General features: G+C 40.8%; 1 protein-coding gene across 1 annotated transcript in view; it reads left to right on the top strand.

The window, feature by feature from the left end:
- LOC118419293 (coiled-coil domain-containing protein 138-like) overlaps positions 1–21,880 on the top strand; it is an 88,084-nt gene that overhangs the window by 5,484 nt on the left and 60,720 nt on the right. The window contains exons 2-14 of the mRNA XM_035825639.1: positions 449–521; positions 1,002–1,217; positions 2,156–2,287; positions 2,478–2,710; positions 4,776–4,913; positions 5,212–5,331; positions 5,734–5,811; positions 6,338–6,472; positions 7,067–7,210; positions 7,895–8,001; positions 8,596–8,822; positions 9,724–9,779; positions 10,176–10,244. Of these exons, the coding sequence (XP_035681532.1) occupies positions 449–521; positions 1,002–1,217; positions 2,156–2,287; positions 2,478–2,710; positions 4,776–4,913; positions 5,212–5,331; positions 5,734–5,811; positions 6,338–6,472; positions 7,067–7,210; positions 7,895–8,001; positions 8,596–8,822; positions 9,724–9,779; positions 10,176–10,244 (1,728 nt within the window). The remainder of the gene's footprint in view (positions 1–448; positions 522–1,001; positions 1,218–2,155; positions 2,288–2,477; positions 2,711–4,775; positions 4,914–5,211; positions 5,332–5,733; positions 5,812–6,337; positions 6,473–7,066; positions 7,211–7,894; positions 8,002–8,595; positions 8,823–9,723; positions 9,780–10,175; positions 10,245–21,880) is intronic.

The following is a 21,880-nucleotide window of genomic DNA, read 5'->3' as shown; positions in this document are numbered from 1 at the left end:
TCTTTATCTACTGGGACTTACGAACTTCAACACATACTTCCGCTTTGCAGTTATTTACAACAAGGTTTAGTCCATAACTAGTTGTACTTATCATGCGCAGCTACCCATGCATGTCTCCGCAACAATGATTTTTAAAACGTTACCGGACATTGGACCTTACCGGACTTTGGACCCCCCCCGTTATGAGTGGCATTTTATGTAATATTTAACCTTCATAAACTTACTTTTTGGATGACTGTTGATTCCCGGTAAAATACCCTGTCGTATTAGCATCAGGGGTATAATAACTTTTGCATGTACAACATTTGAATATGTTTGAAAGTAACATAATTTATGCATCAGGGTCCATTCAAATCAATGTGTCTGTTCTTCATATTTTTTTTCAATTTCCACTTTTGTCACCCCCCCCTTACCCCCCCCCCCCCCCCCCCACACACACACACACCAGGAGAAACGGAAGGCATCAGCCAGACTGTTTGGTGATGTTCTCTCATCAGCACCCAGCAGTGCAAGGAGCCAGGGTGGGCAGACTTTCTGATTGATTTGTTTGGTTTATTGACTATCAATTTGTAATCAATTTATTTCTTTCATTGTGTATATTGAGTTTACAAAATGAACATAGTGCAACACTAATAGTAAAGAGATCTGATTGCCAAGGACCTAATCTCCAAGCAGATGTAATTTATGTTGGGGTGGACAGTTAGGACAGATGGCTGTGACCAAAGGAGCACTTCCAGCCCAACATCTCACCATGATTGGTGACATACATGTACATGCACATTGTATACTGTATCCCCAACAAGAAAAAGGTCATATTTCGGTAACAAAGTAAAGACGTCTTTTCTTTTGAATCTCGATTGTTGGTGCAGTAGTTGAATCAAGCTTTTAAGGCACAAAAAAATGAAATTGTGTTTCTTTTTCCATCAGTCTACTTGAAGGGTAACTTTCAGGTAGCTTCCTTACACAAAATGTTAAGAATCGTTTCTCTAATCCTCACACAGGTTTGTCTGATACACAGCAGAGCGACAGATCACCTCGGAGATCAAAGTCCAGATTCTCCCCAGAGGGTCTGACCAGCAGTGAGAGGAAATACTACAACCGAGCCCTGAAGGACCTTTATGAGATTATCAAGATCAGCAGCAACAGGCTGGATCTGTCGGGAAGTATGGATGACAGAGATGCTGACTACCAGGGCACTGACGGGGATTATGATCAGGGTAAGAAGTGCTGTATGGCTGTATGTTTGACCATACTTTATACACAATTGCATAAGTAGTCCTACCTCTGGTCCTGGATGTTGATTTGTAACTCTATATTCCATATGTACACAGTCTCCTTCTTCTTAGAACATGTACATTGTGTAGACAAATTCATAGTTCTTCAATTACATTGTACATTTTAGATGACATGATAAACTTGAAGATTTCACCCTTTTTGTATACATTTTGTAGTCCTTCCTATCTTGGGCCATCCATCTGATCTTATGCCAGGTGAGGCTGGCCAGGTCTTACGTGCTGCTTCATATCCCCATTTACAGTCCTTCTTCAGGTCCCTAAAGGCCTGCCTCTGTTTTGCTTTCCTTGAGGAGTCCATTTGAGGGCAACATGGGTGTCTGTTCTTATGCATACGCAGTAGGGGTGGGTACCGGTACAGAAAATTCAGGTCCAGGTCCGGTTCAGGTCCAAAGGATCAGGTCCAGGTCCGGACCTGAACCTGGACCTGATTCAGTATGACACATACCAATGGTCCATTTCACTACAAAGAAATCTGTTTGGTGGAGTGTTAGACTTACACTGGCGTTTTAAAATCCTACAACACTAACTGCACCTGTACGATTGACTGTAAAACTTGGTAGAGATTACTATAAACTCTACTCTACTTCACTCTTGTTATTTTCTTCCACCTGCAAGTGCCAAAACGTGTGAATGCCTGATAAAATAATCTATTAATTTTCTAATCGGTCCAACATCCGGTCCACCTAATTTTTTCAGGTCCGGTTTTTCTGGACTGGTCCAATAAGAAAAACCGGTTTTGTACCGGTACGCTGTACCGATACCCAGCCCTAATACGCAGAATAATGTGATCAATGCCACCAAAATGTATCACATGACTGTAATCTTTGTAATCAACATTTCTTTCCTGTCTGTCTGTCCAGACCCTACAGTGCTGGAGGAAGAGGAGACCTTCATGCCCACCGAGTCGCTGAGCCTCCCCACCCTCCGGTCTAGCATGTCTAGTCTGAACGACAAGGACTTTGACATATCACAGAAAACAGAAATAATGGACAGTTATCTCATTTCTTTCCTGTCTGTCCAGACCCTACAGTACTGGAGGAAGAGGAGACCTTCATGCCCACAGAGTCACTGACCCTCCCCACCCTGCGGTCCAGCCTGTCCAGTCTGAACGACGAGGACTTCGACATATCACCGACAACAGAAATAATGGACAGTTATCTCATTCCTTTCCTATATTGCCAGACCCTACAGTACTGGAGGAAGAAGAGACCTTCATGCCCACCGAGTCGCTGACCCTCCCCACCCTGCGGTCCAGCATGTCCAGTCTGAATGACGAGGACTTCGACCCCCTGAAGGTCCGCAGGTTCCACAGGAAACACTCAGCCAGGAGGAGAGACGACCGAGGCGGGCCGCCTGCTTCTGGGAACGTCAAGAAGGTCTACAAGGAGCTGGTGTCCATCAACAACAAACTACAGGTCAGTTCTCAAGGGTTACTCGTGTACAATGCACCGGTGCAATGGCAAAGTGGGTATAGTGATTATTTTTATTTTATTCGCATTCGTTTTTAGAGCATTGGACAAGAAGCTCACAATGAGCTTATGGGGGTCTTCTGCTCTATATTACATAGTTCTAGTTCTAGTTCCTAATACATACAATGACAAACAAAAGTAACAAAATTGAGATTATAACGAAACGTATGACTTAAAATGACATGAACATAAACATCATTTTGCAACATAAGAATAACATAAATACTAACAACAAAAACGGGCTAAGGCGCATACAAGGCTGGCATTACCAATCAATTTCAAATCAAATTAAATAAATCTTCCGGTCATTTTGATAAAATTAAAAACATAGTCAAAGATGTTACAATTTGTCGAGTGTGGAAGGAAAGGGCTGCCCATAGTGAGAAGGGTGCATAAAGTATTGTCAGATGAGTTAAGGGGGTCAGGCGAGAGTAATTCTTCTAGGTTTAAAAGGGATATAGAGTGCAACATATGAGTCCTTTCGCTATTGTATAGTTCGCAGTGTAACAAGTAGTGCTCAGTTGTCTCGTCTGAGTTCCCACATTTACAAGTAGGGCTAGATATACAATGGTGTTTGAATAGGTGTGAGTTAAGCTGGCTGAAGTCGAGTCTGAGTCTGGTCAAGTGAACTGCAGGGCGTCCGTGGCCATGGGAGTAGTGGGTGTGTCTGGGCGGGCTGTCAAAGAAAGACTCCAGTTCTCTTTTAAAAATACTAATAGATGGTGATGTTTTGGCGGACAAAGGAAGTTGATTCCAGGAGAAAACTGCGGCAGGTAAAAAGGATCTTTTGTACTTTTCGGTTCTTAGGGCTATAGGGAGGTAGTTCTGGTCATCTCGAAGGCCATAAGGGGTGGAATCACGGATAAGTGGAGGTACCAGTTCATGGAGATAATTTGGTGCGGAGCCGCTGACCATTTTATAAAAGTGAATAAGTACATGCTTTTCCCGTCTGGTGGCAAGTGTGTCCCAACCGACCTCCGTTAATATACGGCTGTGATTCGTCCCCCTTAGTGCGCCCGTGCAGACCTTGGCCGCGGACACCTGTACTGATTCGAGTGAGTCAGAGTCTTTCTTAAGAATACCGCACCAGGCGACGTTGGCATACTCAATCAAGGGACGTATCATGGCATTGTACAGAGTGTTTTCCGTGGGACAAAGCAAGAAATTCTTTTCAGTAGATTTATGCGTTTCATTGCTTTCGTCACCAGGGTGAAGTGAAGTGACCATGAAAGGTCTCTAGTGAGATGTAGGCCAAGGTGTTTGTGGGAGTCGACTTCAGTGAGCTGAACACCTTTAAAGTATAAGGGGGGATGTCGGACTTTGTTTTTCTTCAGGGAGAACGTCATCAATACTGTTTTTTGGGGATTGAATGTAACAAGCCACTGAGCAGCCCATTCCGAAACTGAGGTGAGATCACGGTTTAACCTGTCCGCTGAGGCGTATAGTGATTGCGTCACCATATCACGTATAGTGATTGCCTTGCAGTTAGTTGGTCATGAGTTCGATCTCAGGCCGAGTCATACCAAAGACCTTAATTTGAAAATGGTACTTGCTGCTTTCTCTGCTTAGCACTCAGCATTTGGGAAAGAGTGATAATGGTAGATATGCCACTACCATTGGACTTGCTGTAAATGACTTTATCCGAATTGCAACAGGTATAATACAATGTGGACACTAGGCTACGTAGGCAGCTACCTAGCTGTAGTGATTGCACAAAACTGTATGCCCCAGGGCTATGCTACAGAGATAGACGCTACCATATTTACCATTTGGTACGGGAAAGACTTAAACCATACATTGCTTACTCATTGGTTTCTCACTTACATTACTTATACATTTATATGAACTGGAAGAACAAGTCACAAGTCACTAAGTCGTAAGGATGGTATGCAAATGTCTCTCAAAATTTAAATCATAGATAGTTCATATGGTAAGACAATAACTTAAACATTGTTTACCTGGATGTCAAACATTCATAACATAACAGCTGTACTTTGTTGTTTTACCCCAGGAGGAGAATGCACTGCTCCATGAGAGGCAGGAGGAGCTGGGCAGGAGAGAGCTGCTGGTGCTGGAGAGGGAGAGGGCTCTGGATGAGATAGAGGAGCAACATGGAGACCTGAACAAACACTGGGCCATCATGCAACATGTAAGTATGGTCGGGTAGGGTGGTGTAACCGCAGGATGATGTTTGGCCCAAAATCCAGAGGTCCTGGGTCCAAATCTACTGATATGTCTCCGATCTTGAACATTGATTCTGAAGGCATAAAGACTGTATATATAGGAGGGGAAAGGTTGTCATTGAGAGAGTTCCATCGTTTGGTAGTCCGAGGAAACAAGCTGTTGATGTAGAAGGACTTTGAGACTAGTGATTAAACAGTATAATGATGTGAGCTAGAGGAACATTTTGTAGACAACAGATGATTTGGACCCATTTCTGTTGACAGAAACATAAGAGAGAGGTTGAACAGTGGGAGGAGGCCTTGAGGGACAGGACGAAGGAAAACAAGAGACTTCAGCACTCGTTTGAGGTCATGAAGCAGGCTAACGACCAACTCAGGAAACAGGTAGGGACACCTCCTCTGTAGGTGCTGCAATCCTGGTCACATTCATGAAGCATTCATGTATGTGACCGGAGAAGACATTCTTAGAGATAGACTTGCATGTGTTCTGCAAAATTTAGGCATACTTGTAATAACAGACTGACTGACTGTAACAGAAAAGGTTGTCTTAGATCTTTCTTGACAGTTGGTTTTGTCACAGCCTGCTTTCAAAATTGTAGGATATCCCATATGCATGATGAATTTGACTGTGCCATATGTAAAACAGCACCATATGCTCATAGCCTCATTGCAAAACATTCCTTAGCAAGGAGACTATGTGTTGTCTGTTGTGAATAGTAAAGCTAAAAAGTTTGGAATGTAGTTTACATTACTTATTTCTGTAAATGTTGTGATTGTTATTATTAGTTAACAGAGGTGCAGGAGTTGAAGAAGAAGCTAGAGGTTCAGGCCAGCAGTCTGGAGAGGAGGGTGGTCAATCTGCAGGTAAAGGTTTTCGTCCCAAAGCTTGCATCCCATATACAATGTAACAGTAACAGGCCTACATCGTAGGATCCCTGCCCTTTTTTATATGATTGAATGTGTGGTCGGTAACTGAATATGCTTGAAGTGTGTCTCTCCTAAAATAAGGGACCTCCCATCCAAGGAAACGTCTCTAATAACTGAAGCTAGGCACTCATTTTCACCTGAATTGAGTTGTGATATAGCAGGGTTGGATAAGTTTTCTAAAATTCACTTGTCCTATCAGGCAAGCAAATAAAAGATTTACTTGCCCGAACCAACATTTTACTTCTAGCCATGGAATTCTTATTATTGCCTCTATAATTCTATGTTGACCATTGCTTGATTTCATGACTGTAAAAAGGGACAATTATATCGAAATCTCTCTCATCAGAAAAAATCCCACTTGCCCGATCAGCACTTTCACTTGTCCTGGACAAACACATAACCTTTAGATTCAAAATCCACAACCCTCACCAAAAGATTGCCTTGCCACCTTCTCTGTGTGCAGAGGAAGCAGCAGTTTACAGAGAGACAGAAGGGAGTGGAGAACATCCCACCTCCACAACAACCTGACACCAAACCTGCAAAACCTGTCAAGGAACCAACCAGCAAAGGCACTGACTCAACTGTGGCCAAACCTAAGGTACAAAACGTATCATACTTCATATAGTCAAGTTTTGCAAACCAAACTAGGTATCATCATCATCATCAGTCACTAGGTTCTGCATCTATAGTCTGGAAAGTCCAAACCAAAGGTATGAAAGGCAACAAGTCAGCTGTAGCCATAACAAAGGTACGAAAGGCTTCAAGTTAACTGAAGCCAACACCTAAGGTATGAAGACTAGGTTTGGATCAGAGGACTTTAGAAAAGAGAAGATTTGCTTGTAAGATGTAAACTGTAAAATCTGACAGAGATTGAAAAAAAGTGAGACATGATCCTTTTTTGTTTTCAAGTTTGTACTAAGCTTTAAACATTCTCTAGTTGGCCTACTCACTAACAGCATTTTGATAGTTTGGCAGCCTTTGGTGCATATCAGCAGATGTAAATGATTCTATTTCAAACTCTTTAAAGAGGGCCCTAAATTCCGTGCAGAGTCAGCTTTAAGGCTAGAGTAGACACATGCTATATTGTTCTACACTACATTTTGTATTTGTCCGTCCCTTACATGTTACCTGCAATTAGTAATCGTGCAGCAACTTGCAATATACTTACCATATTCTGGCTGTTGTTCTCCAGCCCAGCGGCCTGTTGGAGATGCTAGCCGTGCTGTTAGACTGGGTGTGTGAGGCTAACCTGCAGCAGCAACAACAGTCTGACGGGAGATCCACTCCGCTCATCAGTCTACCTGCACCTGAGCTTATACAGGACAGGTGTATCAAGGTGAGCTTATACAGGACAGGTGTATCAAGGTGAGTCTACCTGCACCTGAGCTTATACAGGACAGGTGTATCAAGGTGAGTCTCATACAGGACAGGTGTGTCAAGGTGAGTCATACAGGACAGGTGTATCAAGGTGAGTCATACAGGACAGGTGTATCAAGGTGAGATCATACAGGACAGGTGTATCAAGGTGAGTCATACAGGACAGGTGTATCAAGGTGAGTCTACCTGCACCTGAGCTCATACAGGACAGGTGTATCAAGGTGAGTCATACAGGACAGGTGTATCAAGGTGAGATCATACAGGACAGGTGTATCAAGGTGAGATCATACAGGACAGGTGTATCAAGGTTAGTCTACCTGCACTGGAGCTGATAAAGGACAGGTGTATCAAGGTTAGTCTACCTGCACTGGAGCTGATAAAGGACAGGTGTATCAAGGTGATGATTTGTCTGACCTTTACCTGTTCCCTCTTGACTGTGAAAAGTGGCCTGTGTAGGCCAATTTGAGCTTTTTATGAATAAACAAAGGTTCAAACAAAATTCTGAATGGTTTCTTGTCACTAGTTCTTTTTCATTTGTATCTCCTGCCTTACCTTACCTCATCTGTACAGGTACTGCCTCACCTGAGTGAGCTGCTGCACAGGTCACATGTATCACCTGTCTTACCTTACCTCACCTGTACAGGTGCTGCCCCACCTGAGTGAGCTGTTGCACCAGGTGTCCACAAGTCACACCAGGCTGCACCTGCCCTGTCTGCAGTTTGTGTTCTGGGCCATGTTCAACATACAGCAATCCGACAAACAGGTGGGTTCACCACTGTCTGTCATACAACATAGCCCTCTGGTGCATACAGTGTTATAAAGCATTGTTGGTCTCTAGAACAAACAAGAAGATCGAACAGTACCCTAGGGGTTTGAAGCATTGTTGGTCTCTGGAACAAACAGAAGATAGAACAGGTGTTTTGAGGGTAGATTGAGGGTAAAATCCTGAAGATACGTTGGGAGAAGAGAATCTCCAACAAGGAGGTTGCTGAATGCAAAGGTATCCCCAACATTGTGGAGGAGATAAAACCCAGATGCCGGAAATGGTTTTGATACATTCTGCGCATGCATAAGAACACACACTCACATGTCGCCCTCAAATGGACTCCTCAACAGAAGCAAAACAGAGGTAGGCTTTTAGGGACCTAGAGAAGGACTGTAGAGGGGTACATGAAGGCAGAACGAAAGACCTGGCATGAAGTTAGATGGATGGACCAAGATAGGAAGGACTGGAATAAGTTTGTCTGTACCTTATGCTCCACCAAAGGAAGCAAAGGGGATTAGGTAGGTAGGTAGGTAGGTATAACCAGCAGATAAACCACCAAGTGAGTGAAGCAACCTTACTGTTTCCTCTCTACTCCAGCACGTGTTGCTGTCGGCCACGTACCGGCGTCTAGGTGAGGAGCTGTACAGACCCACCGTGGTACGCTTCACGGAGGGGGAGAAGAGCCCCGGAGGAACGGTCCACTCCCCTCGCGGGGGGAAGCCGCGCACTGGGGTCTACTTCAAGAGCGGCAACCTGCAAGTGCGACTGCTGTCTGCGCTCATTGTACTGAAAACTCTGCTGCAGGGTGGGTGGTGCTTTGAATGAGACATACTCTGTTCTTCTGGAAATTGATTTCCAACAGGAAAATTGGACTTACTCAAATTTTCGACTGAACAGCTCCAGTCTTTGTCAAGGAATGAACAATCTACTGCCTCTGTGGTATCATGTTATGTAGATAGCACACGGGACTCAGTGAGCAGTGGATCATAAGTTGCAGGAAGTCTATGACATACATAATGTGACGTAACAGAAGCAGTGGATGGTTTATTCCTTGACAAAGACTGGAGCTGTTTAGTCGAAAATTTGGTTAAGTCAAATTTCCGTGTTGGAAATTACAGTTCTTTTCCAGAATGACTTCTACTAACACAGATGAACTTTTAAGGTAACTTTCTGTGCCTCTTCTTGATTCACCAATTGTAACATCAACTCTCAATCTAGTGGCTAGCAGCCCTGCCTCTAGACCTAGAGGCCATGATTTCAGTTTTTGCTGTGTCGCTAACCACACATACATACTACCGGAAACGGTTGGAGTCCTTAGGACATGACGTTAGACCATGGTCCTCTGTTCATTGTACTGTCAAGGAAAATTTTCATTGTACAATGAATCTGTAAAAACTTTACATAGCGTCCGTCTTCTCTGTCATGACCAGTGGAAAACTGTATCAAGTGTAATGCATTCCCCTGGATATTTTCTTTCAATTGTGTCCTGCTAGTCTTTTTCCTATGACCCTATTCCAGTGTAACTTGTAATACCAAGGTGTTTTACCAGAGGGGTCTGGTACACTGCTAAGTCCTGCAAAAATTTTCCTCATCTTTTTAGGAAGGGAATTGAAATGTAAGCTTGCATCTAGTTGCAGTACAAATGTGTTTGACTAGAGGGCTCTGCTACATTGCTAAGTTACAACTGTACTGAATGTTTCCTACAGTGGACTACCTGGCCCATGTGTTTGAAGTGCTGAGGAATGACCTTAGACTGGAAAAGGTAAGTCTGACAATTAAAATAGTGCTTGTGGGTTTTGAGTGAGTGAGTGAGTGAGTGAGTGAGTGACTGACTGACTGACTGACTGACTGACTAACTGACTGACTGTGACTGACTGACTGACTGACTGACTGACTGACTGACTGACTGACTGACTGACTGACTGACTGACAGACAGACATTGGTCCTAGCAAGCAAATAATGGAATTTTTACAAATTTCTGGACCAGTAACTTGTGAAATTAGGCTAACGTACTTAACGTATGACTGCCATACATCCTTGATACTGCAATTTATGACAGGAAGGGTTCCAAAGCAGAAATGGTGAAGTCTGCCATTTTTGATGGCCTTGTTAAGAATCTGTCTTTTTCCAGTTGAAAACTGTTTTTATTCTTTCCAGTGCAAAGAGCTGTTCCTCCACTACCAGGGTGTACAGGTCATCCTGCCCTTCGTTAAAGGAGGAAACAAGGTAAATATGATTTCCAATTTATCCCTCTAATTTTGGACTAGTTCTACTATTCATATGGCATGCGATCCCGCAACTGTTCCTCAACGCTCCTAGTATGAAAAGACAGCATTTCCTTGATTTCATGCCCCTGCGTATATATATAGAACTTATTTCTGTCTTCTTGGAAAAAAGATTTGATGAAGAAGTCTCGAAAATTTTAAAGCTATGATTGCCTTGTCTCCTTCAGTCCTTGCCATCACATTTCTGTCTTCATCAACAATTGTTGCAAAAAGTTGTACAGCTACGATCCCTTCCCCCTCCAAGCCTTTAAAAGACTCCATTTCCTTGCTTCCATACCTAAGTCCTTGCATATCTAACAGTCACAAAGAGTTCATTGACATGTTGGAAAAGTTGTACAGCTACGATTAAGTCCTTCCCCCCCCAAGCCTTACACATTCATCACTTCCTTGCGTGCCAAGGCCCTACATAGAACAGTCACAAAGAGTTCAATGACAATGCTAAAAAGCAGTTACTCAAGTTCAGTGACAAGTTTTACAGCTATGACCACCTTACTCCTGAGTCCTTCCCCCTCCAAGCCTTACAACTTCACCACTTCCTTGCGTGCCATGCCCCTGAATAGAATAGTCACAAAGAGTTCATTTGGCAAGTTTCAGATTCTGAAGTATTATTGCCTTACTCCTGAGTCTTTCCCCCTCCAAGCCTTACATTAGTTACAACTTCACCACTTCCTTGCATGCCATGCCCCTGCATAGAACAGTCACAAAGAATTCAGTGACAAGTTTTACAGCTACAATATAGCCTTACTCCTGAGCCCTTCCCCCAAGCCTTACAACTTCCCCACTTCCTTGTGTGCCAAGCCCCTAAATAGAACAGTCACAAAGAGCTCAATGACAAGTTGCACAGGTTATACAGCTATGATGGCCTTATAACTCCTGAGTCCTTCCGCCTACAAGCCTACAAGTTGCAGAAGTTGTACAGCTATGGTTGCATTATGCCTTACACCTCCAAGCCGTACAAATTTTACCACTTTCTTGCATGACATGCCCCTGCATAGAACAGTCACAAAGAGTTCATTTGGCAAGTTTAAGATTCTGAAGTATTATTGCCATACTTCCAAGTCCCTCTCCAAGGCAAGCCTTACAACTTCACCACTTCCTTGCGTGCCAGGCCCCCGTGTTGATAACACCGCAGAGGGAGGAAATCCCATAATTGATAACCTCCAAATAAAACCGTCAGCACGGGAAATTCCTGGATCATTCCTCCATCAAGCCCGCAGCGATCTCGGCGGCCGTAAATATCTCAGCCAGGTCTCGTACAAATGTAGCTCCTCCAACGGTAAAGAGTGGCTACAATTAGTCTCACTGTACTTTTACACCAGCGATGACTTAGCTGCCAGCAATCATCAAATAAATCTCAAATTTATAAAAGGGATTAACTATAAGCCTGTCTTTGGGTAATTTACAGAGAGAATTTGAGAATGTACATGTACAGGTATCATCTTACCCCCAGCAATTGGCAAAGAGATCTCAAAGTTATCAAGCGGATTATCTGTAAGCCTTTCTTTGGGTAATTTAAAATTACAGAGAGAATTGAACATTTACAGATACTTTTAAATGTCTTAGATATCACCAATTCCTACTAGTTACACTTGTTTTAATGATAGGATCAAATTCCGAAGTTGTAAGCCACATGCAATGTCTTACCCCCAGCAACTGGCAAACAGATCTCAAATTTATCAAGCAGATTATCCGTAACCCTATCTTTGTGTAATTCAAGATCACAGAAACAAATCTAGATTTACTTGCACATGTACCTCTAGTATTTGTTTAATGCATGATAGGCACAGGAGTTATATGCTATGTCGTGTACACTGTTCTTGTGTAAGACTGGCTGGAGGTTGAATGGATTTCTGTAGCAAATTTTCTGTTCACCACGGGCATCCACAACGTCAACAGCCACAAGGACCAGAAGTTATAAGCCACATGCAGTGTCTTACCCCCAGCAATTGGCAAACAGATCTCAAATTTATCAAGTGGATTATCCGTAAGCCTGTCTTTTGATAATGTGAAATTCATCCTGTAATGTTAATCACAGAAAATAGTTAAAGATATGTACTGTACTTCTAAATGTTTTCATTAATGCATTGTACATGTTAGATATCATCAATTCATGCAGACTTATTTCAATGATAGGATCAAAAGTTCTAGTACTAGTAGTAATGTCTTACCCCCGGCAATTGGCAAACGGATCTCAAATTTATCAAGCAGATTATCCGTAAGCTTGTCTTTGGGTAATGTGGAGTTCATTCTGTAGTGTTAATGACAGAAACCATTTGAAGACATAAGTATGTACTCTTAATGTTTTGTTAATGCCATGTGTAAATGTCTTTAGGTTAGACTTATTTCAATGATAGGAGCAGAAGCTATAATGTATAAGCCATGTGTAGACTGTTCTTGTGTTGTGACTAGCTGGAGGTTGAATGGGTTTCTGCAGCCAATTTTCTGTTTACCATGCGCATCCACAATGTCTAAGAAGTCAGGCTTAAACCCTGCCCTCTGAGGAACATTTTCTTTCCCATGAAAGATACAAAGTGAAGAAAGTATTAAAAGTTGAAGATGTCAAGGCTAGTATCCTTGGGGTGGTCTGAATATGGAGTTTTTGCGTTTCGTCGCCCTCTGGCGACGAAACGCAATGTATTGGGTTTTACCTTCAGTCAGTGGGTGCTTCGATGATGGAAGCTTGGTGCTTGGTTTGGTTCAAGAGGGTCTGCATGGGGAGTTCCGACAACGATTTACGCTGAATTTAAAAGAACCCCCTACGTATTACGCTAAATCAAGGAAGGCAATTACGCTAAATTTGGTCGCCTCGCTACGAATTACGTAGATAAGATGGTTTTCCCTACGAATTACGGGAAATAAAATTGGCTGCCTTCGCCTTACGTAAAAGAGCATGCAGACCCTCGTTCAACACGACCACATGCAACTGCTACAACTGTATGTTCGGAAATACCATTGCATTGTGGTTTCGGACTTCAATATCCCGGAAAATGGCCATATAACATCTATTCCACAAGATTGCACAAGAAAAAAAATGATTTTATCAAGAAAGCGACCGAAAATCGACATAAATAATACTATGTAGTGAGGTTAAAGCATAATGTACACTCAGATATAAGACACGTGACAACTTAGCTCAATCGGTAAAGTCATAGGCCTTCAGATCCGAAAGTCCCTGGTTCGAAACCGAGAGTGGATTTTTTTCTTTTTAAATATTGAAGATAATATATAAATATTCTACTTATTTATTGATATTATACTTGTATATATCATTTTTTATTTATTCTAGTATTCATTTTATATATGCAAGGCCTTTGTCTTATGAACAGGACTTCATAGATTCCAAACCCGGCATTCGAATTTTTCTGTTCATGGTAATGGAAATACCGTGCAGCGGCTCCTATGCGCGGTAAGATGATTCTCGCAAAACACTCGCCACTAAACTACTATTCATGATGTAAACAGAGGCTCTTGATGTTGTTTGCATGAAACTCCATCAAAAACAGCGATCCTTTCTTACAGTAGCAAATGTTCAGTATCGACTACACTCATATACAATACAAGTAACAACTTAGTTCAATCGGTAAAGTCATACGCCTTCGGATCCGAAAGTCCCTGGTTCGAAACCGAGAGTGGATTTTTTCTTTTTAAATATTGAAGATAATATATAAATATTCTATTTATTTATTGATATTATATTTTTATGTATCATTTTTTATTTTATTTTAGTATTCATTTCATGTATGCAAGGCCTTTGTCTTATGAACAGGATTTCATAGATTCCAAACCCGGCATTCGAATTTTTCTGTTCATGGTAATGGAAAATACCGTACAGCGGCTCCTATGCGCGGTAAGATGATTCTCACAAAACACTCGCCACTAAACTACTATTCATGATGTATACAGAGGCTCTTGATGTTGTTTGCATGAAACTCCATCAAAAACAGCGATCCTTTCTTACAGTAGCAAATGCTTCATTGTTCAGTATCGACTTCATTCAGAAGTTTTCAGACAACACGGATGTGGAAAGTCACACCGCTCGACACAAAAGTATGGAAATTTTCATGAATATTGGCAAAATTATCCAGGAAAACAAGGAAGAAATGTTGTAAATGCGGAAACCAGTATAATAGAGATGAGGTAGCTGTTAATTGGTTTGGATATTTGTTTGACATTTGGTAGTCAATTTAGATAGAATCTTGTCACAGTGCTGATGGTGCTTTTTCAAGTGTACATAAGTACCTGAGTATATTGATAGATTTTATAATGAACTTATTGTACATTTAAAATAAAGTTGTAAGCCAAGACCAGCTATTAAACAGTACTCCTTTCCAAAATAACAATTTTTCTTATAGACGCAACAGCCCTTGAGTGACTTTTTCTAACAGATTTTACTTCAAGAAAAAGACAGTTCACACTCATAAACGTAGACGAAACGCCAGCTTTTTTTAAAAGCACTTGTTTAAAAAGAAAGTTGAGTATACTGCTGGAGCATATACATGTACAAGTTGCAATCATCTGGGTATTGCGAATTTGAACTTGTAGTTGCTGTATTCTTTAAAGCTCAATGCTGAAAGCAAAACGTCATGTCTACATGTATATAAAATTTGCAAATTTATTATTTTCATGAGCAGCATTTCATACCTCTCTTAAGATACTAGTTTAGATTTTAACAGTACTAAACTTTCAAATCTTTCAACAGACAAAATACCTTTTGTATGTATAGAATGTAATCATTGTTATGTGAAAGATTTATTTCAAGGTCATGCTTATGTCATAGACTTAATTTCAAATATTTCATTCTACAAGCAAGGCCCTGGTTGTTTCTTAAATCACACAAACAGATGATTCTAGTTTTTAGCCTTCCAACTTGCCACATAAAACTGCTTATTAAGTAATAAATGATTTCTTGATATACCAAGGGCACAGTTACATGTCTGTAGGCTTCCATCAGCGAAATGATTCCGAAGATTAACCTTTAACTTTTTGAAATGCAATACCGAATCCCTTTATTTAATTTCTTAATATAGACAAATGATTCTAGTTTTTAGCCTTCCAACTTAACACATAGAATTGCTAGTAAGCAGATCTAATTCTAAATATACCAAGGGCACAATCACTTGTATCTTTGGGCTTCCATCAGCGAAATAATTCTGAGGATTAACCTATAACTTTTTGAAATGCAATACTGTCTCCCTTGTGGAAAGGAGACAGAAAGGGATTAAATTCTCCTACAAGTGTTGTTGTACAGTAATAAGTACGTACTAGCCAGGGGTAGGAATAGCCTGATTTACAATCGTTTTGAGGTGAGCCCTGTGCAGAAAGGATAGAATTAAATCCTTTGATTTATGACTTTTGGAATAAAACAACCCTCCCAGGAAAGAAGGAGGAATACCAGCCAACTGGAGCAAGGATGTGTTAACTGAAAAACCCTCCAGAAAGCTAAAAGTCAATTTACAGCTACTAAAGCTCCTAATTCCTACGTCTTTGGGCGTAGGGAGGAGATACGTCCCACAGGCATGGTGGGGATGGTGTTGAGAGCCGAGGAAAAAGAAATGATTGTGTCTTAAAATCTGATCAGAAATCCCCAGGGTGTGTCTGAGAAGTGGTGCAAGTTTGCTTTGTCTATTTTGAATCTTTGAATTAGATCAACAATATTAGGAGGAAATGCCTTAGCATAGTAATTCAAAATAGATTTTTGGATCTTCAAAATAACTTTTATCTAATATTTAAAGACAAATCAATTATCTCTACAACATTTTGAGTGACATCCATCACTCTTCTTCAACGTCACTGGAATGAACTGGCATAACAAATTTACTACGGTAGTGCATGTCATAGAAATAAAGTTGAGCATTTCATAGTCACTTAGTAATCGTCTTATGTACTCATAATCGTCATATGAAAATGTGACTGATTTGTGGATCATGTGAGTGAGTTTTACATTATTCCTATACACAATGTAGTAAGACAACACCATAGGAACTGTTACTGTCCCTTGGGTGCTGTTTAATGTAGATTAAGTTCTCAAATCTGTACTTTGTAATCTTGTGCATCTATATTACATGTGCATGACCAGGTATTATACATTGTACATCGGCCAGAGGGCTGTGATCTTAACGGACCAAGTTCATTGCCAAACAACAGTTAGTGTGTAGTTTAGATCCACCCACATCATATAACTACCATCTACAGATGGCCACAGCTGTAGGGTGTAGACATGTACATGCTGTTCAGTCTATCAAAATCCTTCCATTACATTAGATTTTATAGACAGCTGTAATGAAGCTAAGCTTTGAACCATAAGTTTGTTGCCAGAATGTGTTCTGTTTAAATCCACGGTGATTCTAGGTCGTCATAGCCCCCATTATAAGGTGCACACTGCTGTAAGGGATGTATACAATCTACACATTTACAGACAGCTGTAATAAAGTTAACTTAAAACGTTGAACCATATTAGGTTTGATGCCAAATAACCAAATGTGTTCTGTTTAAATCCACGTTGATATTAGGACTCGTGAATGAACCCCACAGTGACGCAAGATTGACACAAGTGCAGTAAGATACCACCTTAAGTATTGAACCATAAGTTTGTTGCCAGAATGTGTTCTGTTTAAATCCACCTTGATTCTAGGTCATCCTAGCCCACATGTTTAAGGTGCCCACTGCCGAAAGGGATGTACAATCTTTATATTATAGACAGCCGTAAAAATGAAGCTAACTTAAAGGATTGAACCATAAGTTTGATGCCAAATAACCAAATGTGTTCTGTTTAAATCCACCTTGATACTAGGACTCATCCTAGCCCCCATTTTAAGGTGCCCACTGCTTTGAGGAATGTACAATCTTTGCATTACAGTCAGGTGTAATGAACGTTGGGATTTTGATAGACTGGACGTTACAATATTTATCTGGCACCCCCTAAAGCAGTGGACATCCTCACACAGAGAGTAATCAAGGTGGATTTAGTCCCGCACACTTTATCTGTTGTTTGGCAATGACCAGGTTATGGTCTCAGGGGACCAAGTCTACAGGTAGTGTGTAGTTTATACCGTACAGTCATATTTATCTGGTACCCCCTAAAGCAGTGGACAGCCCCACACAGAGAGTAATCAAGGTGGATTTAGTCCCACACACTTTATCTGTTCTTTGGCAATGACCAGGTTATGGTCTCAGAGAACCAAGTCCACAACCCTCTGGCCTACATGTATGTGTTATATAACTATAGCAGGGATCGAAATACCTTTTTGGCATAATGGATCCTGCACCACACAGTAGGTTTGTGAAGCATGTATCAAATCTATTAAGATGCCATTTAAGAAGTTTTGTTAGGTACCTCACAGGTGGTAAAAGATCAGCATGATCAAAGACTCTACAAATGTATTCTTTTACACCCAGTATATTGACGTAGTCTATTACATGATTAGGTGCAGGTGACCATCAGAAATACCTGAACAGTTCCAATTTAACCTGCACTTACGTGTACCTCAGGTATATACCCAGTACAATAATGGACCAGTGCAGGTTAGGTGCAGGTAGACATCAGAAAGACCCGCACAGCTCCAGTTTTACCTGTACTAACCTGCATATGCAGGTGGTATTTCAAGCCCTGTATAACATCATATGACTATCTGGATAAGACTTTATGAATGTCAGTACATATCTGGCAACCCCTACAGCACTGAAGCTCCGTGTACCTAATCAAGGTGGATTTAGAATCTGTTGTTTGGCAATGACCTTGCGAGAGCCAAGTCCACAGCCTCTGGCCTTTGTCATGTATGGTCTATGTCTATATGACATGCCTGAAATGATGATGATGCTTCTGATATGGACAAGAAGTGTGAATGTGTCTATTACAAGGCCCACAACAATTTTATTTGTTTGTATTAGGATTCTTGTGGAAAAAAATTTGAATTATAATTTTACCTCATATGCGACATGCCTGAATTGATGATGCTGATGCTGATATGACCAAATGAAAATTGTGAATGTTTGTATGAGGCCACACCAATTTGTTGGTTGTTGGATTTTATGCTAAATTTAAACAGAGCATGATCAAGGCTGTATCTTGATGCACATAGTTTCACAGAGTGAATATTCGACATGTACTGTTAGTATGCTAGTAAGATGTAAGTTTTCCTCGTCCTTGCTTTCTGTTTTCATCTTGACCACAAGATAAACTTTCCCCCAAAAAATGTCCAAGGAACCAAGAACCAAGAAAATAGATTGGTGTGGCCTTACATATGATCATATACATCCTCCCCTGTAGCACTGAATGTCTCATACCCAAGCTAATCAAGGCTAGCACAACCTATCTATTGTCTGCCGTAATATGGTTTTTGACTCCACAACCCCTCCAGCCTGTGTGTTATATCATGTCAAATGATCAAATGGACATATGTAAGGGTTAGACTATGCATAATACTTATCCGGCCTCGCCTACAGCAAATAAAACTTCATAGAGGAGCTCATTTTGGTGGATTTAAAGTTTTCAAACCTAGTACGTACAATCTTGTGTTTGGCAAAGACCTTATGGACTATAACTTCACAACCCTCTGGCCTGGATGTATTACATGTTGGATAAGGTGTGCGAATGTTAGTTTGCAAGACCTCCAGAGCTCTAAAAGATAGTCAAAGTCCTTCCCATGCCATACACTGTGTATACATGTACGAAGGTGCCCATCTCAGTTTCATTACCCAGGGAAGAGCTTGGGCTACAGACTACAACACACAACTGGCTAGTCCACAAAAAAATTTCAGATCGGTTAGATCATGCCAATTTAGTGTTTGTCTTTTTATATTCAGTATGATAAATAGGATAAGGATGTTATACCGGAGAGTGAGTGAGTAAGTGAGATGTTGTAGAGCCGCTCTATGCAGTTCTTTGAAACACAAGATTTAGCAGTTTGACAGGAAGGACTAACTGTATGCAACACCCACTAACTAAGTTTGTATAACCATAAACATAATGACGGACAATGAGAAGCACTTGAAGTTGTTTATTTCTGGTAGACTGTGGTACCACAGTTTTATGTAGTATTGATCAGCAGGCTGACACCTGAGGCTCGTGGATCACTCCAACACTGTTTACCCACTAAAGCAGCCGTTAATCCGCCTAATGTTTCACTAAAGAGCTGGTGTTTTATAGTCTATAAACGGGCACAGGTACAAATCGACTTTTCGTGTCATCGTAAAGCAAGTCAGGCGAGTAGTTCATCAACGAAATATTTGATGCTGGTCAAAGCCATGCATGCAAACTTCATCAATTTGGAATTTGTAAGGAGTTCATGTCGATAAATCATAGAGATTAGGTGATTTCTTTAGAAATCCCTTGTTGTATGACAGTACATGTGTCACCATATTAACCCTAATACATTCTCAGGCAGTTCATCTCTTATTCATACATATGAACGTGAAAGTTCACCTGTGTTGGTCAGCAACACTTTGTTCTGCAGTGTTTAGGTCAAATGTCCTAATTTTGTAGAGTAGGTACAAGACTGGACTGAATGTTTTGATCCATTCAAATCATGAAGGACCCCTGCTCTTTTCCACAAATGTACTGGGATCTTTTAAGTGCTCAAGGTGTGACTCTCTGCAAATGCGTGACCTCCATGCCAGCTGAACACGATACAGCCAGATTCAGCTTTTATAGTACAAAGTTTAACTATCTTCTGACACAAAAGCACACACAGATCTAATTTTCAATGACCAGCGATGCTTTCTTCAGGATCAATACTGATATTGATAACCAATCATTTCAGAACGTAAACTTGCAAGAGATAAGGACACGTGATCTTCTGGATGTGTGTCATCAGCAATTGCTCAAGAGTGCCAGGAAGTTTAAAATTCCCACCAACTTTTTCTTCTTCTTTACTTTGAAATGTCCAAAAACCAAGGAAATGACTTGCTATAGCCCTCTCCCTGGTGTCAGTGTTACTGTCCAGTTTGTTGATGATAAAGCAATTGTTACAGCCTGGTTTCTAAACGAGAGCTGTACAGGAGTACATGAAACTGCCACCGGCCGAAGAACTGTTAACGGCCGGAAAATTGGACTGCCATCATTAAATTACTGCTAGTCTCCACAGCTTTGAGTGATTTGATGGATTAACAATAACATGCCCTTTTTACTCCAGATACAAGTAGGTTTGTTTGGATACAACAAAGGATTATTTTCTGTCTTTTATTATGCAATTTTGGCAAGGTTACAGTATATTTTAAGACATGTAGATACCTCCTTCTACCACCGAAGTCAATTCCAGCAAACTAAAATCAACTTATTGATCTGTGAAACATGAAAACGATGTGTTTTATTGGTCCATCTCCACGGTAAGATTTCTAACTTCTTCATCAAACCTGAAACATTTGCGATGTGTGACTTCAACCTTAAACTCACCCTTCAAACACACTTATTGATGACGCTGATATGTGAAACATAAAAAGGATGTCGTTTATTGGTCCATCTCCGTGGTAAGATATCTTCTTCTTCATCTCTCTCCAAACATTTGTGATATGTTGCATGTGCCCACCACAAACTTAAACACTTTCAACACCTCCTGTGCACCCTACCACAAAGTCCAGCAAACTAAAATGAACTTATTAATGGTGCTGATATGTGAAACATGAAAACGATGTCGTTTATTGGTCCATCTCCACAGTGAGATCCATCTCTCTCCAAACATTTGTGATGTGTTGCATGTGCCTACCGCAAACACAACTCCTTCTACCACAAAAGTCAAGTCCAGCAACTAAAATGAACTTATTGATGGTGCTGATATGTGAAACATAAAAATGACGTTGTTTATTGGTCTGTCTCCGCGCTGAGATCCATCTCTCACCTCAAACATTTGTGATGTATTACCACAAAAATCAACTCCAGCAAACTAAAAAAATGAACTTATTGATGGTGCTGATTTTTGAAACATGAAAACGATGTTGTTTATTGGTCCATCTCCTCGCTGAGATCCATCTCCCCCCCTCTCTAATCCTGCCCTCCCCCGTACGTCCCGGGTGGCGCCGGGATGCGAAATGTCACGCCATTAATAAAGCTCTGCCTTCAGCCACATGATCCCGTCTTTCTCACCTTTGTGGAATGGACTTTGTAAATAAATGATTCACTCTTTATGCTAAATGTGGATCTGAATAAAGTCAAAGTCAGGTGTTTTATCTATGCATAGGACTTTGTACATGTAGATAAAATACTCCTGACCATCAGTACAAAAAGGCGCGAAAGAAAAAGTAAATGGAACAGGCACCTTTGTGGAATGGACTTTTAAGGTATATAAATGATTTGGGTGTTTTATCTATGCATTATATGATAGGACTATATAGATGAAATACATTTTAATATCAGTACAAAAAAAGCACAATTTAAAGAAAAAGTTAATGGAACAGTTTTTTGTGGAATGGACTTTTAAACTAAATAAATGATTCAGGTCTTTTATCTATGCATAGGAGTTGTAGATGAAATATTCCATCAGCAAACAGAAGCACAAAAGAGAAGTTAATGGAACAGGCAGAAAATAACTCTTCCATTTTATTACTACAAATATAATTCTATTTCATTGTATTACTGCCCAATCC

The sequence above is a fragment of the Branchiostoma floridae genome, chromosome 7 (genome assembly GCF_000003815.2).
Source record: "Branchiostoma floridae strain S238N-H82 chromosome 7, Bfl_VNyyK, whole genome shotgun sequence".
Lineage (NCBI taxonomy): Eukaryota > Metazoa > Chordata > Leptocardii > Amphioxiformes > Branchiostomatidae > Branchiostoma > Branchiostoma floridae.
Note: the sequence above shows the minus strand (reverse complement) of the source record. Positions and strands in the feature narration are given on the sequence as shown.